The sequence below is a fragment of the Nicotiana tabacum genome, chromosome 24, assembly GCF_000715075.1.
Source record: "Nicotiana tabacum cultivar K326 chromosome 24, ASM71507v2, whole genome shotgun sequence".
NCBI lineage: Eukaryota > Viridiplantae > Streptophyta > Magnoliopsida > Solanales > Solanaceae > Nicotiana > Nicotiana tabacum.
The window spans coordinates 94900114-94920092 of NC_134103.1; the positions used below are offsets into that span (position 1 = coordinate 94900114).

At 35.0% G+C, this 19979-nt stretch overlaps 2 protein-coding genes across 5 annotated transcripts; one reads left to right on the forward strand and one right to left on the reverse strand.

Annotated features, from left to right (window-relative positions):
* The first annotated feature begins 600 nt into the window (after nt 1-600).
* LOC107789081 (small RNA degrading nuclease 1) lies at nt 601-6180 on the forward strand. Of its 2 annotated transcripts, none has more exons than XM_016610945.2 (12): nt 601-703; nt 1032-1214; nt 1307-1396; nt 2006-2074; nt 2492-2635; nt 2792-2908; nt 3017-3086; nt 3345-3445; nt 3801-3935; nt 4022-4129; nt 5167-5271; nt 5407-6180. In XM_016610945.2, the coding sequence occupies exons 1-12, from the start codon at nt 668-670 to the stop codon at nt 5740-5742; spliced, it is 1494 nt and encodes a 497-aa protein (XP_016466431.2). In that variant the 5' UTR covers nt 601-667; the 3' UTR covers nt 5743-6180. The 2 variants fall into 2 exon arrangements, with proteins under 2 accessions (XP_016466431.2, XP_016466366.2); XM_016610880.2 differs by having other exon boundaries at nt 605-703; nt 5164-5271.
* Nucleotides 6181-9191: 3011 nt separating this feature from the next.
* On the reverse strand, nt 9192-13890 carry LOC107789230 (zinc finger protein JACKDAW). 3 transcript variants are annotated; one of them, XM_075247054.1, is made up of 5 exons: nt 13355-13886; nt 12570-12969; nt 11222-12069; nt 10384-10476; nt 9192-9578 (listed from the first exon to the last, which is right to left on the reverse strand). In XM_075247054.1, exons 1-5 carry the CDS (start codon nt 13488-13490, stop codon nt 9574-9576), a joined length of 1482 nt encoding a protein of 493 aa, XP_075103155.1. In that variant the 5' UTR covers nt 13491-13886; the 3' UTR covers nt 9192-9573. The 3 variants fall into 3 exon arrangements, with proteins under 3 accessions (XP_075103155.1, XP_016466588.2, XP_016466522.1); XM_016611102.2 differs by having other exon boundaries at nt 12570-12963; nt 13355-13858; XM_016611036.2 differs by lacking the exons at nt 9192-9578; nt 10384-10476 and having other exon boundaries at nt 11006-12069; nt 13355-13890.
* Nucleotides 13891-19979: the final 6089 nt, after the last annotated feature.

The window sequence follows — 19979 nt, forward strand, 5'->3', positions numbered from 1 at the left end:
GACAGTAGTCTCAACGGAATCGGTGGTCTAAAACTAAAGAATATTAAAAGAAGTTTTAATTTCTTTCATAAAGTTCATATAATAATGATATACAAAAATAAAGCCTACATGACTTTGATCTAGTAGTAAAAGTGCAATGTTTGATGTATGGGTTAGGCGCAAGTCATGGTTTCTCTCTCCCCTATATAAAAAAAATAATATTAAGCGAAAATGGTAAAGGAGCGAGCCCATTGTTTATCGAGTTTTGAACCTTGCGACACTTGCCTCGGAAATTTCTTAGTTAAAAAAAGAGATACAAAAGAACTTGCTTTGTGATGTATGCATCAATCAAATGTGACAAAACGAATAATTAATTTAAAAAATTCGAATTGAAATTAAAAGTTATTATGAGAAATATGAAGAAGGACTATATATAGAGGAAGAAAAAAAAGAATTAACGAGAATATGAATATATTATTTAATTTAATAAAAGAAAAAATTATCTAATTAACTTACTCAATCCTACCTCTATCATGTCTAAAAAATATTAAAATTTAAAATCGTTTATTAATAATTACTATAAATATAAATTATATAATAAAATAATACTATTTCATACGTTTATGGCCTTAAATATTGGGGGCTAGGTCAAGGACTTCACGTGCCTTACCCTAGAGCCGCCCTTGCAATGGATTCGAAGTTTGCCTCATCAGCGAAGAAAGAGGTGAATCTCTCAGCCGTGTAAAGTTGCAATTTTTTTTGATTATACTGTAAATGCTCACAAAATAAACCTGTTTAATACATGCCCTCGTTTAAATTAGTTTTTATGTTCCCACTTTTGCAGGAGTTAAGTACAATTAGCTGGTTAAACGATTTATAAATATATGCTGTTCATATTTCTGAGCTGGTTTTACAATTTTTTTTTGTAGAACTAGACAGTAATTAGGCTTTCCAATAGTGCAAATTCAAAGTTTATGTATAATAGATAATTACTAACAATTAGCTTCCGAAGAAACGATGATATGTAATTTATCATGTTTAATTGTTAAAAGGTTCTAGTCGAAATTGTCAAGTTAGCTCAAAAGCGACAGATGAAAGGAAGTAGCGGAGGTTGGAAAGATTTTTTGAGATCACACGACAAGAAGTTAGGGGTTAGCTTGAGTGACCCGTCGAAGAGGTCCGTTGATGATCTGCTTGCGTTTTTGAAGACGTTTAGCCAAGAGGATGACATAAAGGTGGTTAATATCGATTACCTCTTGTTTTCATTTGGTTAATTAGCGTAAAATAACGCTGCTACTACTAATGCAATAATGTCCCTTTTGTGCAGCTTTTTAAAAAGGTGTTTCAATGTTATTCCAATCGAGATGCTGTAGAGAAGCTTCAGAAAAAGTCGCCGGATAGTGAATCCGCGGAACAGGTGAAGAGTATATTTTGGCTTTTAGATATTATTACGAATCATAACTGCGATATTAGGGTGGTTTTGTTGCAAGATAGTTGGGAAAAATCTACTTAAGTGGGTTGTGAGTAGCTAATTCATCTCCAGTCGCTGCTAATAGGTCTTATAACTTGTTCTGTTAGATTTAACTGTGGCTATAACTTGTTCTGTTAGAATTTTACTGCGGCTATAACTTGTTAATATATATAGTTGATATTTGAGAATGACAACCTGGAGATCCCTGGTTTGAATACCAGCTACAACACATGCTATGATGAGTGATTTTCTCTAACCTTGGTGGGCAGAATTACCATTGACAACATGTGCTTGTGGGCAGGACATGCTGCTCGGTGGATTATAGTCAAGTCCCTCGCAAGCTAGCAGGGCACGGTGATAAAAAAAATGAAAAATAAAAATTGGAACTAGTATTCAGAATTATTGATAGCAAAATAGTTGCATGCTCTCCAATTTTGATACCCCCGCCCCACTTTTTTTCCAGGAAGATGCTGGTTGGCATCTTCTTATGAAGGTTTATGATCACTATATCTCAACAACTTCTGTGCTTAATAAATTGATATTGTGGCAGTGCAGGGACTGGTTCGTTTAACTTTTGAGCACCCTCAATACCCGACAGATTACTCATTTCCATCACACGAGGAGGTTCGTTTACTGGCTTTGGTATTCTTTTCTTATTGTCTACTTAAGAAGTTCTATCTCTGCCAACTATGTCAAAAATGTTTACTTAGGAAGTTCTACCTCTATTTAAGAAGTTCCTTCAAAGAATTTCTTAACTGATGTGTTTCCTGTAACAATTTATAAGGTCTGTTGGGTCACAAGCTTCAGCTTATTTGTTTTGAAATGAAGTTATTTTAAGAAAAAAATGCATGGTTTTACTTGCATATCATGATCTCCTGCAGTATATTTTTGTTGCATTTTAGTTTTTAGCTTGTTTACCGTAGTGGTTATAGTCAAATCCATGAATATATTCTGTGGCCCTGGAATCACTACATTTGTATAATTGGCTGTTCTGACGTAAAAGTATACTTCTCTTACTACAATGTACATCCATGGAAACAGGACTGGTTAGTCACGAGAAGGACTAAAAAGTCTAATTTCGTAAAATCAAAAAAGGCAATGATTGCAATTGATTGCGAAATGGTTCTTTGCCAAGATGGAACCGAAGCTTTAGTCAGAATCTGTGCTGTGGATGATAAGTTGGAGGTATTTTTTGGGCCTTATACCTTTCTGTGGCATAAACATACTGTTTACATAACCAATTGCAAATGGAGCCACCCGCTTAGCCTCTTTATCTCTGATGTAGTTCCACTCTTTTTTTTCATGTCACCATAAGTTAATTTGAAGTTCTGAAAATTGCAGGTTAAACTCAATGAATTTGTGAATCCAAACAAACCAATTGCAGATTACAGAACTGAGATTACTGGAATAACCGCTGGAGATTTAGATGGAGTTTCTTGTTCATTGGCTGATGTACAGGTATAAGTTGTTCAATTTAGGTTCCTTCTCAAAAAAAGGTTGTTCTATTTAGGTTGTCCAGTAGCCATTAAAATTTCTTTGTCTGAACTTTTGTGTGCTATGACCCAGATGTCCATGAAGAAGCTATTATCACATGGAACCATATTGATTGGCCACAGTTTACACAATGACCTTCGTGGTAAGCTACATCTTGCATCATAAGTGATGGTCTTTAATCGACATTCAAATCTTTGGTGCACATCTACTGGTAAATGGAAATGACATGACTTTTATGATCACATGTCTCTTTTTAATATCCCCGTGCTTTAATGTTATTTCTACTCCCTTTTCTCTTTTCTTTCCCTGTCCTTAGAGTATTATGTCGTGCTTTTTCTCAGTTATGTCCTTTGCTTTTTTTCTTTTTTTTGATAAAGCTCTGTTATGTTGTTCTTAATAGCTTTGAAGATAGATCATGCAAGAGTGATTGACACATCTTATGTCTTCAAATATCGGGATCAGCCTTCTAATAGAAGACCTTCTTTAAGTAATTTGTGTAAGGTAAGCTGTGCTTTTTTAATTTTAGTATTTCTTTCCCATGCTACAATATGTCCACTCTGTTGAATTGTTGGTCATATCAACCCTCACTTTGGATTCCTATTTTATTTGGGAATTTGTAAGTGCAGACATTTTTTCAAATGCTTTTATCTGAACACTCCAAATAACTCTATTCGTTTTGTGTTTAGGAAAATAGTTGTGCTGCTTTTTATTTAGCAGTCTTTTTGTGGTTTTCTCCCTGTTCTTCTTTTTCCAACTGTGGTTCCTTTTATAAGCTGAAGATTAACAAGTATTTAACTATTCATCACAAGCTTTGCTTGGTGAATGCTTTTGTTTACTTACAATAGTTTCCAAATAGTCTGTGTTAGGTTTTGAACTTCGAAAGAAGGACTCTCCACATAATTGTCTGGATGATGCATGTACTGCAATGAAACTTGTTCTTGCCAAGATTGAACGTGGAGTTGATTGTATCATACCGTTAGTTCGTGAGGAGGTAATATCATAAAGCCTTTTATTTTAAATTTCATTTTCTTTCTTGTGTCCTGATTATAAGATGGTCATCTACTCCTTTGAGTTTAGGTGCAAGAGCCCAAGGTGGCAAAGCTACTTGTCCACAGAATACCAGTGGCTGTTCATAGCGAAGAGTTACACAAAGTTATTCCTGGAGACTTTACCTTAGAAGTTAAGGTTAGGAGAATCTCATGCTTTTTTCTCTCTCATGTCATATAAATAATGAATGACATCTTTATGCAGTTTGCACTACTTTATGCTAATTAGTTTATAAAAGCATATGTCGACATTCAGTCGTTGAAGAATCACATTCTTGCTTGTTTACGTATTTTTGTAACGGTCTATGCTATAGTCATTCCTCATGTTACATGGTTCCTTCAATTGCCTTAATGTACTCGTGTCAAACTGGTGTGACATTGGGTATAGGTGCTTTGCTAATTCTTCAAAAAACACTAATATTTGCCAGAAGCTACACGTGCCAATGCCAAATGTTCACAATTACCCTCACCAGATACGTGCTTGTAAACAAATCCATGTTATATGGATCGTTATCAGCGTTATTAAAGGCAAGTCCAACAGATTATGTTTTTACTATTATAAAACCAAAACCAAAACTGTTTTTATTTCTAATGCTACCAAAGAATCTGTAGTTGAAATTAGCTAGTTACATGTTTTTTTTACAAATCTAGACTCTACATAAGCTACTTCATAGTTCATTCTGCAGCTGGCATCACAGGTTCCACTTCCCTCCCACTTTCTAACTTTTCCTAGTACACAAGTTTTAATTAAATTTATCCATTTAATTGTTCAAAAACTTTGAGTACTTGCTCCTGCACTCTCTCTCCTTTTTTTTTTCTTTCTGAAATTTGTAATCCTTAGCTTTCAGAACCCCTTCTCCAGGGACTAGCAGTGGTAATTGCTCTTATCACCCAATACTGTAGTCTAGATTGCCTGCTGTTTGAACTTCTTGTTATCCCATCCCTAAACACCCCCCCCCCCCAAATCCAGGGGGGTGAAATTCTCAAGCAATTTGAAGTTTCCCACATTTTATGTGCTTCTGAATTTAAGAGAACCATTGCTCTCTTTTGTAACAGCAATAGTAATCGAGATGCTTGCACACAAAAGATGTTTGAGTAACAATTTGCACGGTTCATCACTTGAGTTGGAACTTTACTTTATTGTATTTAATTTGTCCGTTTATGATCTGCTAGCAGGCTAATAAAAAAGGGCAAGCAGACAAGTATTCTGCCTTCGTCAATTTCAAAAATCAGCAAGAGGCAAATGAGGCATTTGAAAAGCTTGAAGGCAACCAAGATAAGGTTGGTATTCTTTCAGGATTTCTTTGTACAAAAGGGCTTTCATCGTCCAACGGGAAGACCAAGTGTGTACATGAGAGAGGCATATGCTTTTATTCAACCTGCGTGTCATAACATTTGTTAATCTATCTTTGTTAGGATTCTGTGGGACGGCCACAAAAGCTCGTTTCATTTCATCTTGATTCCGGTATATCAGGGGTTTTGTGTGTTTGTAAGATGGCCACCAATAACTTAGATATAGAGGTTAACCCAATGAAGAGGTCATCTGTAGATGAAGAGACCGTGAGAGAGCCAAAGAAACCGAGAATAGAAGACCAATGTACGGAGCTCAAGGAGGCTGGTGCAGGTTGTAGTCAGTGTGAAACTCACGTGACGGAGATTGAGAGGCTAAAGAAAGAATTAAACCACAGAGATGATGAAATCTCCAACTTGAACAAACTCATTGTTAACCTTGTGAGAAAACAAGGATTGTAAGTCTCCAATATACTTATGGGGACACTACTGAAAACAGATAAAGAGTATCATTTTCGACATCAGAGGTCTATCCTTACTTCATGAAGGTCAGAGCAGCTATTCTTTATGCTGCTTTCTTCTGGGCTGCCGGAGAGAAAACGCAAGGAAAAAGAAGATTCTCCCCTCGTTATTGGAGGCCATTTCTGGAGCTCTAGGTATGATGTTTAATATGATAAGAGCAATGCTGCCAAGAGTAGCTTCTAATGTGATTGCAGTCCTGCTTGATTGTCAAGAAGGGGTTATGTTTGAAGATTTTTCACTTATTTGACTTTTTCCTCCTGAATTTCAGGCAAGATCAATTGTAACAGTGCTTTCACCTTGATTTCTTCCATTTCTTTAAGCTTATGAATTTTTTCCCTCTTTTTAATCATCTTTATATATTTTGTTTTCTTTGTGGGCATCTCTTTACCTCATTTTTTTGTGCTCTGCCGGGAATAGGCGTATAGAACTTTATGACCAAACTATGATCTTAGCTGTGTTCTGTTCAATTCCTTTCAATAGTTTCAGGTGGAAATGGTGGTTTTTTAACTGAATTTAATCATTTTCGCGATGCTTGGTGAAATTTATTTTTGTTAGATAATAACTAACCATTTTTTAATCTTATGATTGAGTTTGGGATATATATATATATATATATATATATATATATATATATATATATATATATATATATATATATATATATGGGGAGGGAGGGAGGGAGGGGACGGACTATTAACCCACAAAAGTCTATTGTATACAACTTTTTAGATCAAATATAAAAGGGAAAATTACGTGACACATCAAGTATTTACATTGTATTTATCATTCATAGTTATACTTTCAGCAAATTTACCATTCACAACTATTTTATTTTTTTTTATAGCAAATTCATGAAATAAGAGATTAATTGTTTTGAATTGAAATAAAAAAGCAACAAGCTCTTGTAACTTGGTTAGAGTGACCGCTTACTTAGTAGAGGTTATGAGTTCGACTCTCAATAAGAGCATTTTATTTTTCTGTATTTGGCCCAAGCTCTTGTAGCTTAGTTGGTTAGAGCGCCCACTTAGCAGAGGTCTTGAGTTCGACTCTCAATAAGAGCATTTTATTTTTCTGTATTTCTGTATTTGGCTTAAGTTGTACTCCCTCCGTTTCAATTTATGTGAACCTATTTCCTTTTTAGTCTGTGCCAAAAAGAATGACCTCTTTCGTTATTTGGAAACAATTTACCTTTATGCAATGATTTATAGCCACACAAAATATATGTGCCTCATTTTACACCACAAGTTTAAAAGTCTTCTCTCTTTTCTTAAACTCCGTGCCCAATCAAATGAGTTCACATAAATTAAAACGGAGGGAGTATCATTTATATATACCCCCATATATAGTCAATACAATTGTATCATTTGTATACACCCTTGTATTTCGGCTTGGTTACAGTTGATACATGTATTTGTTGTGCGAATGAAGACAATTGTACGAACGAATACAATTGATACAGATTGTATTCGTTGTGATACAAGTTAGTAACAATTGAAAAGTAACTACGAATGGTAATTAGGCAAACCATAGTTGGTTAGTGCGCCCACTTACTTAGCAGAGGTCTTGAGTTCGACTCTCAATAAGTGCATTTTAATTTTATGTATTTCTGTATTTTGCCTAAGTTGTATTCGTTGTGCGATACGAATATAGTCAATACATGTTGTATCATTTGTATACACCCCTGTATACAGGCGATACAATTGTATCATTTGTATACACCCTTGTATTTCGGCTTGGTTACAGTTGATACATGTTGTATTTGTTGTGCGAATAATGAATATAGTTGACACATGCTGTATTCGTTGCGCGTTTGAATACAAATAATACAAGTTAGTAACAATTGAATAGTAACTACGAATGATAGTTAGACAAACTGTAGTTACTATGTTCTAATTTAAAGTGCTTTATAAAAATTCCTCCAATAAATCTCAAATGAAAGGGCTAACTGTTAAAAAGTCAAATACTGTTCCATGGAAATGGGTCTAGATGTAATATTAGTACTCTAATTTGAATGTTGGGACAAAATTACCGTCCTACTTGAGCAGACATCTTTCTTGCCATCACTTTACACACTAATGACGGTAAAAAAATTGAATAAGGATTTGTAAAGTTCTCTGTTTCCTAGATTTTCTTTGTCGTAAACTTGATACATGGAAAAAGGACTACAGTTTTCAAGTATTTTTATTGGATAAATAACATTCTGCCTTAGTCCCAATCCAAGGTGGCAACTAAAAGTTCGTAGTATGAAAGAAGTCAACTCATGATTGCTTTATCCTTGTATTTTTTTGGGGTAGAATTTCTTTTAGTTTGAAGCACTAGTTTATGATTTTATTTTATAAGGACAATATAAAAAGTTGATTAATAATGTTTAGTGTTTGCTTGATAAATAAGAGAACTCGCATTTCTTGTCGTATTGGAGTAGTATATTGAAGATGCTCCTGACAAATACTTTTCATTCACAAAACTTATAGGTTGCGAGGCAGTCACATGAGCTAAAAGGCTAATCAAATATGTGATGGAAGATTGAAAATCCTCCACCTTATAATCAGAGGTCACATATTGGAATTTTTGGATTAGAGAAATTTTTGATAGTGCTGCACCCTAGATGGTGAAACTCTTGTAATCGAAAGTATCATTGGCTTACGCTTTAACCTAAGTAGCATGAAGTACGTGAAATTCCGTGTGAATTACCACCTTGCAAGGCTAAATATTCATGATAACCGATAGTGAGTGGCTCTCGTCCCTAAACAAAGCACCAGTCACCTTTTGCCTTCCTTCTAACACTGCTTTGTTGCAGCAATATGATCAGTCCAAGAATGCTGGAGAGAAGAGAAAGCGGTAAAAACTCTTCAGTAACTCAGGGTGATCCGACCCCTTCGACGTTTTTTTCAGGCTAGATTCAAGGTATGTCAGTTGTCCACGAAACTTTCAAGATTGGTTGAGTCTTAAGTGTACTTTAGTAAGAGTATGAAGGCCTTATCTAACTATAAGAACAGGAGCAACAAGCACTTACTTTCTTTAAGACACTAACTTCCACAACAACTAAGAATTATCTCAGATTTTTTGTTAGTGCGCTCCGGAAAGCAGCCAAGGTAGATGGGCGAAAGAGAGAAGAGGGTTTGGCCCCATATCTCAACTCTCATTCAAAGGCGTAAATGAGTTTCTCATAATCAGCTCGAGAGTCGGTGTCGATATAGTCAGACTTATTATTACGGATAATGGGGTCCATATGCATCCTAGCGTAGGCAGCAGCCGCTGCCGCCATCTGGACTGCAACCTTTCTCTGGGGGCGCCATTTTTCTATGTAGCTAGAGTAGATAGCGAGGTTGGCATTATCTTTAAAGTAGCACCGCAAGGGAAGGATGAAAAGAGCCCTTATTAGAAAGTTAAATAAAATATGAAACCGTTATCTCCCAAGCAGTTGAAGAAGACATGACGGTGATCGTGTGCCTGTTGAAAAATGAGGGGCGATTCATAGACAATAACTTGGCTAAGGGACCCTATCAGAGCCATAGTAAAAAAGAATTTTTATAGTACAACTGTCACTGCTTATGAAGCCGAACTTGGTATCTATATCTACTCTCTTAATGAACCTGTCTAATATGAATTCAAATCAGTCATGTTAACAAGTTTCGAAAATCATGATGATAGTATTATATATTAAAAAATCATATCACTCTCAAAAGATTCTGCAAAGCCAACCAACGTTGACTAACTGACCTGGTTACTTTGACACTAGTCCACACTTTCTCGTAGTTTTCCGTGCCATATTTATTCTAAAGAAAATGCCAAACAGTATATGTTACAAAAGGAGTGTGATATAGGAGTAAAAAATAAACAATTGGATTATAGAAACGGAAGAAAATATAAAATAAAGAAAAATTAATCAGGTCACAGACTTGATAATATAATAATTAAATAGTAACACCAACACATAGAAAACACAAACATGCATAGCACCCCTTTAGTTATTGTATCCTTCGCCCCCCCAAACGGTCGTAGTCGAATTTCCAAGACCCCACAAATATTGAAATTAGTGCAAATTTTAGATTATAAAATTATGGTCCCTTTAATTATAGGACGCTTAATTTCCATCCTTCTGATATCTAATCAAACATATTTTGCTATATAAATTATCGTACATATGTACTTTATCCTTTCTCTTAAAAACTAATTTAAGATCCAAACTTAAAAATAAGGAGTAACAGTACAAAACTTCTTTTTACCTGTAAAAGTTGAGCAAATAAATGATCCAATTATAAATATATTAGGTTCATGAAAGCTTAATGGAGAGGCCAAAACTGTTTTAAGTAACTTAATAAATTTGGAGGAATATCTCGAGATCTGAAATTAGAATTACGAATAACTTAGGACCAAAATTGGGAATTTTCTTTTCTTTATTCTTAGCCAAGATATTTGACTTAAGTGTTAGCCATTAAGATTTTATTCAGTTTTTTGTTTAAGGATTTAAGTTAAGGTCACGTCTGAAGGTCCCTTGGTCCCATTAAGAAGAACTCAAGGTCCCTTGATTTTCCTTTTGTTTCCATTCAGCATACAAAAATAAAATTTTTGGGTACTCACGAAAACCCGCAGCCGTTACAGTCTCTACCACAGCATCTACCCTTCGTGTAAGCACTCTGTGCACACTAGATAAACCCTCCATTGTATAATAGCCTGCAAATCACACAGAAGATGTACATGGTATTACTAAAAGAAATTTGTATTTCTAAAACTTCAACAACCTTCTATTACGTACTTACTACAATAACTTATGAGGTTATATAGGTAGTAGTGTTGCTGGCGGTATAAACAATTTCAATACTATAAAATTATTTAAAGTACAATTATATCGGGTGATAATTTGAAAAGTAAGATAAAAACTCTGTTAAAACCATTTAAGCTATATTAACAATTAGGGGTGTACAAACAAAATCGATAAACCGCATCAAACCGATAATTCGAGTCAAATCGGAGAAAAAAATCCGATGATTTGGTTTGGTATTGAAAAAAAAAATCGAACCATAATTGATTTGGTTTGTTTTAACTAAAAAAAGTCAATTTGGTTTTACACTGTGAATATGTAAGTTCTGAGACGGTCTGATAATGGATATGGTGTGTATATACCATAATCTCTTGTCAGGTTTGCAAATAATAAATACGGGGTTTTGTTTTTTCTTTTCAAAGGGAAAATAATGCATCCAAATTTGTGCGAAAATGAAAGGAAATATAGCCAATAGGCTGAGGCTGGCCAGCTCGAAGATAAGGTGGCATTTTACAGTATTGCATTCTGAAAGAGAAGTGAAAACTGAAAAAGACTGCCATTGCTAATGACTGCTACTGTAATGGCTCAACCCCATAGCTGAACTCAACGAAGCAAACTTAGCCATCTCTTGTGACAAAAATGGCTCATTTCTTATACCTAAGAAATCTCTCGTTAGACAATTATTAATTCCCTGTTGTAAGCTCATCGAAACTGTTGGAGTTTGCATGCCAACTGTTTGCATAATTGCCTGATCCAGGTTTATTGCCTTAGTATTTGCCGACGAACTAAAATTTGTACACCCAATGAGCCCGCCATTGTCCTCTCCCAAGGATACTGTGTAATCTTCGGATATTTTGGGGAATTTTTGGTCTGTTGTTTCACTACTATGCAAACTGCTAAAGGTTGGTGTATTTGATGGAGAAGAAGAAGAAGAGCTCATTAAGTTGAAACTGTTGCTAAAGAAAGTACTTTGGTTGCTTTTTGTAGAACCCATTTGAGCAGCTTTTTGTAGAAGTGCAGTGGCTGACATTGGCGTTGAAGATTTGGTTAAATGGTTATTTTGACTATCAGAATACAAAGAACTTAAGGTTTCAGCCATTGAAGTGCCTTGTGATGAAGATAGTGAAAAGTTTGCAGCTGTTGAAGATGATCCAAAGACATTTGAAGAAGGCATTTGTATCATATCTACAAATCCGCTTGTGGTAGTTGACTCGAAAATATTTGAATTTGCAGATGTTTGAAGAGGATTATTAGCTTGATCTAACCAAAGTGATAATCTTGGTTTCTGCTGCTGCTGATGAAGAGAATTCCCAGTTGCCATACTAGCAAAATCTGGTCTATAAAATGTCCCAATTTGGGAAATTCCATGTAAACTGGATTGCTGGTTCAAAAGGGTGTCATTAGTATTTGGGAAGTTCATATTGTTAGCCCCAACTGAAGTGATTCTTGAACTCTCCTCAGCTAAAGCATCACAAAAAGCTCTGTGTGTGATAAAACTATCTTTTCTGCAAGAAGAATTAGTAAAAAACAATAAGCTTTCAAAACACATGGTATCCAACAATTAAGCGGGCGCATTTTTGGAAAATAATTGGTTGAAGTTGAAAAAAAAAGTATTTGAAGTTGAAAGTCGGAATATTAAAAGCGAATTTGGATTTTGAAGTTGTGTTTGGATATGAATTTCACCCAAAAAAAAAAAAAAAAATTTGAAATTTTTGTGATCCATCGAAAATCATATTTCACTTGAAATGCTCCTAGCCAGTATATATGTTTTTTTAATTTTTTGAAGTAATTTGCTATTCTTGTTTTGAAAATTCTCACCAGTATTTGAACTACTAATTAATACTCAGTATTTGCAAATACCAATAGCCATTCAGTATTTGCAAATAATAATGGAGTATTATGCATGGATGGATGACCATTTATTTTATTTCAATTAATAGATGAGCATTTAGTTTACTTGGAACAAATATTCCCCAACAAAAAACATGTTACATAAATTAAATACCTGGAAAAGAGTGTGCCACAGTCGCATTTGTACTCTCTAGTACCACAAGTTTTACTATGAGCTTTCCAATCTGATTGAACTGCATACTTCTTTGAACATTTCTCACACTTCCATTTCTTCTCTCCATGTTTTCTACTGAAATGTTTCTTTATTCCAGTGAGATCTCCAAGTGCACGTGATGCATCGTGGTGAATACAAGTCTTTTCTGGACATATATACACTTTCTTCTTCACAATTTCATCTTTATTCCTTTGCTTTAGCTTCCATGGTAGATTGTGTCCTCTTCTGTGAAGTTGCAAATTTTGGTCCCTTTGAAAACCTTTGTTGCAGATTTCACATAAGAATCTGTTTGTAGCCATGAGTGACTTTGGTGAAAGAGCAATAACTTCTGCATCTGGATCTATCAAGAAAATAAAACTCTAATAAACCAAAGCATAAAATCTAAAAAAGAAGATGTACATGCAAGGATTGACAAATCCAAGATTTAAGCTTTATTGGTTCAAGTTCTGAGTTCTTAGAAGATATGGATTCAGAACATGATATCTATGCTACTTTTCAAGATCTTTACACACAACAACAAATCCACTATAATCCATAAGTGGGGTTTGGAGAGATTAGTATGTTCGCGGACCTTATACCTACTTTGAGGGTAGAGATGTTGTTTACTATAGACTAGGCTCAAGGAAAAGATCTTTCACACACACATATATTCTTCCAAATAAAAAACTGTAGGTTCAAGTGAAACTATAGGAAATCAAGTAATTTGAAGCTAAATAATAATATACCTGGTGTTCCAGGAAGATTTCTTCTTCTCTTGGAAGAAGCTGGATTAGGTTTAGGGTTAGGGTTTGTTTGAAGTTCATGCTGAGGAAGTACTGCTTTAACAGAAGAAGGAAATGAAAAAACATCTCCAGACATCATTTTGTCAATGGGGTTTGGTTTTTGGTAGCTAGAAAACAAAGCTAAAGAAACCAAGTGTTTTTTTTCCAAAGACAAACAGATAAGAAAATCTTGGTGGTATTCAAAATCTCAGAAGTTTCACAGATTGTGTCAAAAGAACAAACTAACAAGAAACCTTATGAGTAGCAAACAACAGCACAAACAGAAACACACAAAGTTTAAAACTTAAAACATCAAGAAAAAAAAATACAATAATCACTTCAACTTTGGGAGCTAGAGGTTAGCAAAGTTTGTTTGATTTCAAAAGAAAACACCCAAAAAAGAGCTTGAAAGCTAAGGAGAATATTTCCTCTCTTATTTTAAACACACTCTCTCAATTTCCAGCTTCCTCTTCTACGTCCTTTCAACTTTATCTCTACCTCTTATTTTTCGAAGTCGGTCAGCCATAGATTTAGCAGCTGGCCCACCTATATCCCCCCCTAATCTAAGTATAATTTTTTATTCTAAGCTTAAATATATTATTTACATTGACATTATAAAATTGTTACTCCCTCTCTCTCAACTTACGATGGGTACGAATTTCGATAGTTAAATTTTTTAACTGCAATCGTGACTTGGATATAGAATTTTTAAGTTTTTGAAATAAAATTTATATATTTGAAAATCACGTAAAAGGTATTTTAAGTTACAATAATTAATAATTTGAAATATTTAAAAGACAAATAAAAAAATCGTAGTCAAAGAAACACTTCTGACTCTTAAAATTCGAACTTCGCCATTTAAATAAATTGGGACCGAAAGAGTACGGTATTAATGTAGTAAACTTATTACAGCAGATTAACTATTATTTTTATCAAATTACTATTACAGCAATTCTTTATTACAGATTACCTATAATTACCTTATAGTAAATGATGTGATTTTATAAGTAATTTTTACACTATTAGTACATAGACTTAAGCTAGCAGTACATACTATATTTTGCCAATTGCCGCATTGTATATATATGTGTATGTATATATGTATTGGCTTTATGCTGCTTGTAAACAGAATGTGTAGAGCTGTGTGCCATTTGTAGTTTTTCGAGCTAAATTCCAATTACCAATAATAATGTTATAGTAATTTAAGAGCATAGAACAGCAGCTAAATTAAAGTGTGACAAGAGAGATTGATACGTTACTGCCACCAGATACCTCAATCAATGTAACGCTTTATCTATTTAACTTCTTTGTTTGAAAAAACTTTTTGACAACTCTGCGAAGAAATTACTCTTAAATATTTTATTGGAATTGTAACTGAGAAAGTGAAAGTAGGAAAGGTTGAGACCTTTACATTAGTCTTTTGATAAATAATCTTCAGAGATGAGGAATAAAATGATTACAAAATAATTAATCCTTTTTAGACCCACTTGTGTCTGGTTAAAAAAATATGGGGACCAGTTCTGTTCTATTTGCAATTCCCAAGGGGTAGTCCGTGAATCTATTTTTTGTATGATACTCTTCGAGTCATGTGTGTTACAGTAGACTGAGCGTGTGGGGTTCCAGCTGTGATTTTCTGTACGTCTCATCTTGATACTATAATTTTGTTCTTCGTTTTATAATTCTTAATTAAATCAATCCGATTCAAATTAAGTATCCTTTTAGTACAAGATTAGGAAGACATTAATTATTTGAGATAATATAATGAGTTATTTAGTCAAACATTTTTTATACTTAATACAATTAAATGATGTCTTAATGAGTATTTCAAAATCTTAAAGTCACTTATTTTGAACTTAGAGGAATGATATATAATACTATATAACTGAGCACACAAAATGTTAGAGCAGAATATTTCTTACACATAGGTGCTTAGTTTTTATAAAGCAAATCTAAAAACTTAATTCGGTCTCCGATTCGAGCTTTCGAGTAGAGAAACTCTTAGTAAGAAACAATTTTGTTTTAATAGGCCTTATATAATGTGAATTAGAATTAATCGGACTAGTAGATTTCAATTTCCTGATGAATAAACAATAAAAGGCTATTTTTATGTTTTTCTTCATTCTGATTGATTGTTTTATTCCTATTACAAGAGCATGTCATTAGGACAAACGTTAAAATGTAAAAAATTAAAGAAGTTTTAAGTACGAAATATTGCCAATCTTCTTAGGCCAAGTATTTTTTTAAAAGAGTATCATATGCAATAAAACAGACTAATTTTTTATATTGACAGTAAAGATAGCACATTCTTATAGAGTTTTGTATACTCTTTTCATCCCGATGCGGTTACTTGGTAATTTGGAAAAATTGCGTAAAATGTCTTAAAATTAGATCTTTATTAGTATTATTTACAAGTATAAAGTTGGAATACGAGAGGATCATGCATGTGAAGAAACTTTAATTTCATATAGAGTACATATTTTTACAAGGAAGCAATAATCAATTAAAGAAACAAATTTGTTAGCTATCATTTTCAGACTACCATTTCATTTTTATGATTGCTCTTTTGAAAATAACATCTTCTGTTAAATTTGTCAGCACTCGCTTTTTCTGTCATCCTGGTTGGCAAATTCTTCTATTTTTCTAACCGCAGAATTATACCATATTTGAAATAAAATAATTGTGACATCAAATAATTTGTGTTTTATTCTTGCATGATTGAATTCGATTTAGCAACAACCCTAATCTTATACGATATGACCCGTAGCTCGTTCAAAAAATTCTAGCAGTACTAATTTAATGCACCCTTTTCAATCTTTTTATTCTTTTTCTAGACGTGACAACTTCATACGACTAGCCTCCAATATTTTTGTTGTTGTTGAATTTTTTTTATTTAAGATCTTTTGTTGCGTCCCATTTCCGGGGCGGCTCAACGGATTTTGTGATCTAAAACCAAAACATATTAAGAGGGCCTTAAGTTTCTTTTGTAAAATTTATATAATAATGAGATACATAGCAAATTCCTAGAACTTTGGCTCAGTGGTAAGTATACAACCGTGATGTGCAACTTAGGTGCACGTCACATTTGAAACTATGTCAATGAAAATATGATATTAATTAAATGGAAGAAGGTAGAGGGCGCACAAAAATAATTAATCTGTCGACTTTCGAACCTTGCGCAAATTGCATTTGGGGATTTCTCTTAACAAGATGAACAAAAAAAGTTGCATATATTCTAATGGACCAATAAAATATAGTGAAAAGAAATAGTCAATTCAGAGAAACTGAGTTAAAATTAGGAAGTGAAATCATTATAAACATTAAAAAGAACATGTGTGTACATAGAGGAGAAAAAATTAGATTTGATAACGAACGTAAATACATCATTTAATTAAATGAGAAAGAAAGTTATCGTTATTTGTTACTTATTTGTCACTCAACCATATAATTTTAATTAAATTTTTAATAATATTTTATTATAATAATTACATAAAATATATGTGACATATAGTACTTAAAATTGGAGCCCTTAATATTTTGGGGGCCTAAGGCAATGGCTTCATTTACCTTACCCTTAGGCCGCCCTTGCCTACTTCGTCAAACATGTTTTGATTTGTATAGTCGTAGCTTTAAGAAAGAGAGTGAATTTGAATTTAGTCGAGCTCGAAGCAGATATCAGGCACCAGATGAAAAACAAAAAAAAAAGGAAAACATTCTACTATATTCCCCAACATGGCCTTTAAGAAATGTACTCTAATATACATTGATAAAACAGTTTGAAATTTTTGAAGGAATATTGTATTGCAAGTCTAAACTGAACGAATAACTTGCAATTCAATTCTTCAAACTTATATACGGTCAAAACCGATTCGAGTCAGTCGTACGGACTGATCGAGACGATAATGTTTCGATCAAAGGATATCTGCATGACAAGCTCGGTCAAGGTCCGAAGTAAGGGCGCCGAACTTCGAGCTCTAAGACCGATCAATGACAAGCTCGATATCATTATTGAGCCCATATCCAAATCGAACTACGAGGCAAAGCGGAGATTATCGAAGATGCATGGACCGACCAACATTCACCCCGAATACCGAGACCCCAAGTCAGAATCGAGCTCGCAGATTAGGGCCGTTGCAACCGCACTATGGGAGAGAATCTTGGCGGAAATCGAGGAAAAGACAATACATCATGGGCTCTCCACTACATATTTTTTATTGTATATAAAGTAGGATCCCTCTACTATAAGAGGGACTGCAACAAAAGATCACGAGAGAAAAAAGATATCCCCTTGTGCTTGTTTTACTCATTCTTTTTGCTCACTATTTTCATTCTCATAGTCAAGAATACACATATTTCTATTTCTCTATATGATTTATATCAAATTGTATCGCATATCCTTAGAACCATACACAAATCTAACGTTATCTGATTTTTTGGGTAAACAGTTTGGCGCCCATCTTGGGGCTAAGGGTAACAGTGGTTGTTTGATACAAATCTGCAATACACACCAGTTTACAACTCCAGATCAACAATGGCAAACCCTCGATTGATGTCTTTGCCTATCGACCATGAAGCTCGTCCTTCAAGATGAAATCAACGACTTGACACCCAAGGACAGAAGGCGAATTAACGATGTCACCGAAGCTCGAGTCGAAGTACCGCTAGATGTCAATTCACAAGTGGCTCTTGAGGCGAACCAACGCTCCGAACCAGAAAAAAATATTCAGGGCGGTACTTGATCCGTAGCTCGAGACACCCATAACGCGGAGGAGATCAGAGTCAGCTTATAGATGATCCCAGCAAATAGCGATAGCTCAGTTGCAGAGCCAAACTCAGGAACAAAGCAGGCCGGAGCCCAATCCGATTCGAGAAATCACCCATAGAACGGAACCAGCCATAGTGAAGTCAAATGAGCCAGAATCGGGGACTACTCCCGAAATTACTAAATTGCTCGAGGAACTCACAAAACGAGTCGAAGCCAATGATAAAAAAGTTGAAACATATAATTCCAGGATCGATCCGATCCCGGGAGCTCCACCAATGATAAAAGGGCTAGATTCGAAGAAATTCATTCAAAAGCCTTTTCCCTCGAGTGCAGCTCCAAAACCAATCCCCAAACAATTCTGTATGCCCGAAATACCCAAATATAATGGAACGACCGACCCTAACGAGCACATTACTTCTTACACGTGTGCCATCAAGGGCAATGGTATGGTATCATAATTTACCATCTAACTCTATTTATTCTTTTGCTATGCTTGCAGATTGCTTCATAAAAGCACATGCCGGAGCCATAAATGTCGAAACCTGAAAGTCGGACCTATTCAAGGTAATACAAAAGGATAACGAGATGCTAAGGGAGTTCGAAGCTCATTTTCAAATAGAACGAATGGATCTGCCACCAGTCACAGACGATTGGGTTGTTCAAGCTTTCACTCAAGGTCTAAACGAGCGGAGCTCGATGGCTTCACGATGGCTGAAGCAAAATCTGATCGAGTACCCAGCTATTACTTGGACCGATGTGCACAATCGATATCAATCCAAAATAAGAGTCGAAGATGACCAGTTGATTTCTAGGTACGTTACGAAAAAGCAAAAGTCGACCAGAGATCGATACCAGCCATATAGCGAAAACGATATACTGTTGAGTATCCGAGGCCTCTTTAAAATCAACCTCGTATACTAAGGAGCTTTATCATTGAACGCATCTGTGACGATTATCAAGTTCGGTGCAAAAGAAGTTACTTCGTTATTTCATGACAAACAGTGTCTCAACAGGAAACGTTGTAAGAGCCAAATGGTCAAAACGAACCATGCTTGTATAGTTGGCCCGAGCCCTGACGCAAAACATGAACCCATGTATAATGACTTGCAAAGAAAGACCTCTTCTTTACCAATATTCTATGTTCAAGATTTATTATGCAAACAGGATCGAGTTCGAGCAAGCGCTCACTCGACCATTATGCCTACGGGCTACATTATTTCGAGTTCGAATCATTCACTCGACTACATAGCCTACGGGCTACTTTTATTTCGAGTTTGAGTAAGCACTCACTTGACTATTACGCCTATGGGCTACTTTATTTCGAGTTCGAATCATTCACTCGATAACTAAGCCTACGGGATACTTTGACTGTTATGCCTATGGGCTACTTTGACTATTACGCCTACGGGCTACTTTGACTATTACGCCTATGGGCTACTTTATTTCGAGTTCGAATCATTCACTCGACTACTAAAGCCTACGGGCTACTTTCTTTCGAGTTCGAGCAAGCACTCACTCGACCATTACGCCTACGGACTACATTATTTCGAGTTCGAATTATTCACTCGACTACGAAGCCTACGGGCTACTTTTATTTCGAGTTCGAGCAAGCACTCACTCGACCATTACATCTACGAGCTACTTTATTTCGAGTTCGAATCATTCATTCGACTACTAAAGCCTACGGGCTACTTTTATTTCGAGTTCGAGCAAGCACTCACTCGACCATTATGCCTACGGGCTACATTATTTCGAGTTCGAATCATTCACTCGGCTACGAAGCCTACGGGCTACTTTTATTTTGAGTTCGAGCAAGCACTCACTCGA